This window comes from Medicago sativa, chromosome 1 (genome assembly GCF_051527215.1).
Source record: "Medicago sativa cultivar Bolivia chromosome 1, Bolivia_mono, whole genome shotgun sequence".
Taxonomy (NCBI): domain Eukaryota; kingdom Viridiplantae; phylum Streptophyta; class Magnoliopsida; order Fabales; family Fabaceae; genus Medicago; species Medicago sativa.
In genome coordinates, this window is record NC_140749.1 from 21863163 (window position 1) to 21870132 (window position 6970).

General features: G+C 31.9%; 1 protein-coding gene across 1 annotated transcript; it reads right to left on the reverse strand.

Moving 5' to 3' along the window:
- Positions 1-2501: 2501 nt before the first annotated feature.
- LOC146953614 (ammonium transporter 2 member 5) lies at positions 2502-5477 on the reverse strand. The gene is made up of 3 exons (XM_085748976.1): positions 4881-5477; positions 3685-3970; positions 2502-3146 (listed from the first exon to the last, which is right to left on the reverse strand). The coding sequence occupies exons 1-3, from the start codon at positions 5475-5477 to the stop codon at positions 2584-2586; spliced, it is 1446 nt and encodes a 481-aa protein (XP_085605102.1). The 3' UTR covers positions 2502-2583.
- Between the last annotated feature and the right edge of the window lie 1493 nt (positions 5478-6970).

Here is a 6970-nt window from a genome sequence, read left to right on the forward strand (position 1 = left end):
TTCGGAATAATGTTAATAAAATAATTTAGAATAAAGTTAAGAAAATAATTTAGAGTAATGTAAACAAAATAATTTAGAATAAAGTTAATGAATTAATTTAGATTAATGTGCACAAACTAATTTACAATAATGTTAAGAAAATATTTCAGAATAATGTTAATAAAATAATTTAGTATAAAGTTAAGAAAATAATTTAGATTAATGTAAACAAAACAATTTAGAATAATAAATTAATTTAGAATATAGGCCTTAAATGTAACAAAAAAAAAACCAAGGCATAATTGAAAATTATTTAGTGCATAGGTTTTATATGCACTAAATTCAGTCAAAAACAGTAAAAAAAACGTGTAAAACACAATAAAATCATGGTTGAATAACCGACCAAAGTCCAAAAAACGTGTTCTTCAGTTGTGACCACCGGCCTAACTAGCGTGAGTTAACTCACGCTAGTGTAAATCCTGGGCGTGAGTTAACTTGCATAAGTTATAACATCCAACTTATAAAATTACGGCCAACTTATAACTAGCGTGACTTAAGTCACGTAGCGTGACTAAAGTCACGTTCATCTTATAACTGGCGTAAGTTAACTCACGCTACGTGAGTTAACATGCGTAAGGGCAGTATGGACTTTTACTTTGGGAGTGAGCAAAATCATTTGGGTAAAGAGCAGGACTCTTTTGAATGAATTTTGCTCATGGCCCCTCAAACTACCCAAAATAGTGGTGGGGCCCCTCTAAGACTCAGGTGGGCCACGGCTCATCCAAAAAAATTAATTTTTTTAATAAAAGAAATTACTAAAATATTTTTTATTTTTACATAAAATTACATTGTTGTTCACCTGTTCTCCATTTCAAGTCACTCGAAATACGTAAATAATTATTTTGAATTTGTAATGTATGTAATTTAACCTTTTGACAGTCAACTTTGTGTTTAATGTTTATTAAAACTTAACATTTGTGTGTATATATTATAGTTTATTTTTGTGGCCCACTCGGAAAAAAAATTTGCTGAATCACTGGCCCAAAATACTCCCCTTGGTTCGTAACTCCCGATTGGTAGGGTTGAGGAATTAACAACCAATCCAAGATCGAGAGTTAAGAGTCGAACTACCTAGAACACAACCAGAAGCAGTACACATAATAAGCACACGACAAAAGCAACATTCAACACTTAAAATTCAAAACACAATACATTCAAACACAGAATATTCAACATTGGACACCTAAAGTTCATTCAACATTCAAAATGACATAAAATTTGTGACATTCAACTACATTGAAACATAAAATATTCAAAATTGAACGCTTACTTGATTTTTGTGTTTGATTTATTGCTTGAAATTGACGAATTTTGATTGAGTTAGATTTGTTGGAGTAGGGAGGGAAAGGATAAGAAAATGGGTTTGAAACACAAATGGTAACTTATGTTTTTGTTTCTATATGTATCAGTGCACATGAGGGTGTAACTCCCAAACTTGAGTGGTTACGAGTTCGGGTCCCGAACTATTTAGGGTTTACCAACTAACGGAGGTATTTTGGGTAGTTTGAGGGGCATGTGAGTATTTAAAATGACCTAGTGAGCAATTTTTGTTTTGAATTGGATCAAGGCCCGGTCCATCTAACAAAGTGGCCCAACCTGCGAAATATTCACTAACCGATTGGTTGTGAAAAGAAATGTAGAAAAGAGAAAAGGTGATAAGTTGAATATATTTGATGTATTGTTTGATATAAGAGAAATGGATAAGAAATGTCTGTGAAATAAGTATATTCACTCTCTTCTTTTATTTGGTTAGATAGAAATTCAGAAGAGAAAGATCTGATTACTTTTGATATTAAAAAAAAAAAAAAAACCCTTAACTCGGTCTATCTATCTATCTATCTATCTATCTATCTATTCTATAACAATATATAAATGGGATACACTCTTCGGAGTTAGAATTTTTCTTTTCAATTTTACCCCTTCAATAAAACAATTTTATCTATGACAATATGTTAAGAAGATGCATCCTTTTGAGCTAGATTATAGTTAAAGTGTGGGTAACGAGTATGTTACAAATATTAAAGATGCTACCCATGTGGTCATGAGTTTGAGCATTTTTTTCAAACTATGGATATGGAGACCGACACCAAAATAATACCCTACCTGGATTCTACCAGCATCTGAAATTCATGTAAGAATCAAATAAAATCATATGAATAATAGTTTGAACTAAAATTGTAGCCCCAAAATGAGGACTACTCCAAAAGTAAACGTACATAAGTAACGAACACACGATATTCTTTAGAATAGTATGTGCTCATTGTAGGTATTCTTGTCAATTTATAGCCCTTTTCATGCTTTGTGAATCGGTTTTGTTGAGAAAATAGCATGTCACATAAACAAGTGTCAAACAAAATAAACAATGAAAAACCACATGGTTCCAAAATGAAAATACAATACATCAAAAGCATATAACTTATCTTATTCATTTGTTCTGAAAAATTAACATAGGAATTGTAATATTCAATCAACAATAAAACTTTAAGCTTTTATTTTTCTTAAAACAAGACCAAATTGATAACAAAACACATATAATATCTAGTTTCACATCATCTCAATCTGGCTACCACGCTTATTCTTCGTGGTGGCCGCAACTTCAACATCTTCATACAAAGAACTTCCATATTTTGAACTTGAATTTTCATGTTTATCACCTTGACCCCAAATTGCATAAGCTTCTTCACCATGAGCAGCCTCGTCACCGATTTCCATATCCTCTTCAGACATTCTCAAAGGAACGAAAAGTCGAATGAAGACACATATCAAACTTGTACTTATAACATTAACAAAGATAACAAATAAAATTCCAAGGAGTTGGATTCCTATTTGCCTGAGTCCAGTACTAGCCATGTTCATTTGTAATCCATAAAATAGACCTACATATTTGTTATAAGCACCATAGAACAAGTAGTTCAATTTTGGCTCAGCAAAGAGACCAGTGAGAATTCCTCCAAGACTTCCTGCAATTGCATGAGTGTGTAGCACTGCCATTGTGTCATCCACTTTTTGAAGTAGCTTTGATCTTTTGTGGATTACCATCATGGTAAACCATGGAATTGAGCCAGAGAACAACCCCATTATTAGTGCTGCCCATCCTTGTACAACTCCTGAATAAGATAAAATATGTGTATCAAGGTCGGCTCAACGTATATTTTTGTATTCCGGAAACCCTAAACCTAAGCAAGGGTTTGGACCGCGTTATGCATGTGCTTATTGTTTATGCATTTTAATAAAATGTGTAATGTATCTAAAAATAATCAATATAAATATAGAGATTTCTTGGTTACCCTTACTTCTACAATTGTACATTTAGAAATTGGTGACTAATGTTTTATGTTTAGCTATGCAAGTCATTTAATTAAAATATAACAAAAAATAAGTAAGATAAGTGGAAAAATATTTTTTTTAGGGTAAAATGGATATCCTCCGCACACAGCTCTAGAGCGTAATCGCTCGAGTAAGGTAGGACCACAATTAGCAATAAAACTCTCCTTCAGTAAAAGAGATATGAATCATCTCATCCAAGCGCACTTAGTTATAAGTGAAAAAATATTAACTACTATTAAAACAAGTACAAAATAATCCTCATATATATTGGATGTAAAGGGAAAAAAAAGCTTGAAGAATGAATGAAATATTACAAACCTGCAGCAGGGGTAATGCAAACCAAACCAGTAATCATGCCTTGAACTGCACCGATAACAGAAGGCTTTTTGAAGAAAATGACATCAAGGAAGACCCAAGTAAGCAAACTAGTAGCAGTGCAAGCATGTGTGTTCAAGACAGCCAATGAAGCATCCAAACCAACTGAGTAAGGATCTCCTCCATTGAATCCTGTCCATCCCATCCATAAAAGTCCTGCTCCTGCTAACATAAGAAGGAGGTTGTTTGGTGGGAACCTTTCCCTGTCTTTGTTTAGACGTGGTCCAACCTGTCGAATGATGGCATATATTCATTATACGCATTCAGAATGATATGACATATGTGCCTCGATATTAAATCGGTAAAGAAAGGAAGAAGTGCAATACGAGGACTTTTAAAGATGTCATTTTTTTATCGATACACAAATATTAGCTGTTAAATAGTTATAGGGTGAGGGTGAATTCGTTAGTAGTAGGGATCGAGCCATGAACTTTCTTCTTAAAAATTCTTCTACGTCTCAATCCAAACCACTAGACTGGACCTTCGGAGACTCAAGATGTCACTTATCCTTATATTATTCTCACCTAAAGACATTAACTACGTTGTTCAGATGAGACCTAATTAATGCATTAGTGTCGGTATGATATCACCTAGACAAGTTATTTTGAATCTACATGAATAAGTTTAGTTCAATGAACTTTGATATTTGATTTGCATTTTGGAAAAAAAGTAAATTTTTTTGAACCAGCAACTCTACACTTGAAATTGTGGTCATCCTAAGGTAAAAATGTATTTAATTAAAAAAAAATGGCCAAGTTAAGAAAGGAGCATTTAATTTATTCTTCAAAAAAAAAAAAGGAGCATTTAATTTAGACAACTTTCACCTAAACTTTTTAAATTGTTTATCCAGTTCAAATAAATATAACAAGTATTGAAGCTCGTTACCATCAATATAATTTGTTTTACCGAAAATTTGGATGTGATTAACCATAATTTTCAAATGTTCAACTACAAATAGATTTGAACACCTGAAAATTGTGGTTAAGGAAGTTGTAACATCTTATATATAACCATTGGCCATCAACCAAACATAATTAACTTGTTATTTAACCGCGTTAACTATTTAGATTGTTGTCGCAAAAAATTTCAAATTTTAGTTATTCGATTAACACAACTTATATAAAAATCTTGTTACTTACCCAATAAGCAGCAGTAAACCCAGCAACCCCAGAAGACAAATGAATCACATAACCACCAGAGTAATCAATAATCCCCATTTTGGACAAAAACCCATTAGTACTCCAAATACTAAAAGCAGTAAAAGTGTAAGAGAAAGTGAGCCATAAAGGCACAAACATCATCCAAGCATAGAAGTTCATTCTCCCCAACACAGCACCAGCTATCAAAATCAAAGTAATAGCAGCAAAAACACATTGAAAATAAATCATAGTAGCATTTGGAAATGCTCCTAAGAAAGCTTGCTTGAAAAGATACTTTTCATCAAGTGCAAGTGCTGGTTTACCCCAAAATGGAAAAAGTTTATCACCAAATGACATTCTATAAGCCCAAAAAACCCAACAGAAAAACACACATGCAAATGCATAAAGTGACATGAATGCTGAATTCACTGCCCATTTCTTTTTAACCGCGCCACCGTATAAAATTATTAGTCCCGGAACACTTTGCATGCCGACTAATGTTGCGGCCATTAGTTGCCATGCGTTGTCGGCTTTGCTTAGCCATTCGGGACTTGGATCAGATGGTAAAAGGTTGGAGGGAAATGGAACGCCAGACATTTTTTTGGTTAGTGATTTAATTAGTAATATGGAGAGATGAATTAATTTGGTGATTAGTGAGGGTTCATTTATATTTGGAGGACAATGTTTTGATTCTCACGACTAGCTGTATTGTATTGGTTGTTATTATTCATTGTGACATTTTCATAGACTATATCGCTCATGATATTTGTAAAATATTGAATTGAATAAAATTTATAGGCGGGTATAACTAATCATTCTTTTTAACGGGATCATAAAATGTTCATATTTGTCTTGGTGGTACACCAATCACAACAAGGGGCATTATTAATTAATCTTAAACTCCGATTGAGAATGCGGAGATCAGATAAAACACTAACATCTGACATGACACGGACACATAAACGTTGTTCATATCACAAGACACTAATAATATATACTAATTTATTATAATTAAATAAAATAAGAAGATGATTAAAAAAAAGTTAAATTGAAAATAAAAACATGTATCTAATTTGAGCAATTTATTATTTTGTTAAGAAAAATATTCTTAAGCAAGATATGAAAGTTTTTCAGCTTCATTTATCTACAATCAAAAAGGTAAAAATGATGTTCTCAAATGTAATGTGTTTGACCCCCTTATAAAATTTCTTAAAAAAAAAACCTTATTAAATATTATTGCTTGGACAAATCAGTAACGCCTCATATAGATGTGTTTGATATGTGTTCTACGAATGTTAAAGTGTGTCGAAAGTAAAGAAATTCTTTGAAGAGTTGTCGAAAATCTTAGAAATGTTACGTACAAATTTCAGACACCGATGCGTCGGACATAAAGACACACCTTATCTCAAAAGTATATGTAATTTATAGGTTAATTAACTCTTACTCTCTATAGATTTCAGACACCGACGCATTGGACATGAAGACGCTCCTTATCTTAAAATTTTATGTACTTCAAAGCTTAATTAACTATTACTCCCTATATATATGGTACCGATTATAATTTTTATGGATATTGTTTTAGTCTCATTCATTATAAAAAATTGTAATTCTTAAGATATATTTATAGTTTAAATGACTTTTTTACCCTCATTAAAATTTTCTCCTTTTAATATTAGTGAATATATATTTAGAGGAAGCTTTATATAGTAATAAACGTTTGGCATATCTTGTCCTCGTGAGCTTAGTTCGGTTGGTATGGAAAATGCATAAAATATGCAATGGGGTTCAAACCCCGACCACCACAAAAAAAAAAAAAAAAGTTTGGCATATCACTTAGGCGCACAAACACATAATTTGATTATTATTCTACCTTTTTTCAAATATGTTTGTGTGTCTCCAAATAGAGTGTCTAAATAACTATTAGTTTTTTGTTTAAAAAAATAACTATTATTTTTTTGAGGGGAAATGTATAAATAGTTGTGACCAATCAAATATTTTTCATGTATGTAACATCTCACAAATTCCTTTGCAAGTGTATTAGAAAAATGATTTGAAAAAACTAAAATTCATTAATCTAGATTTTTGTTGTT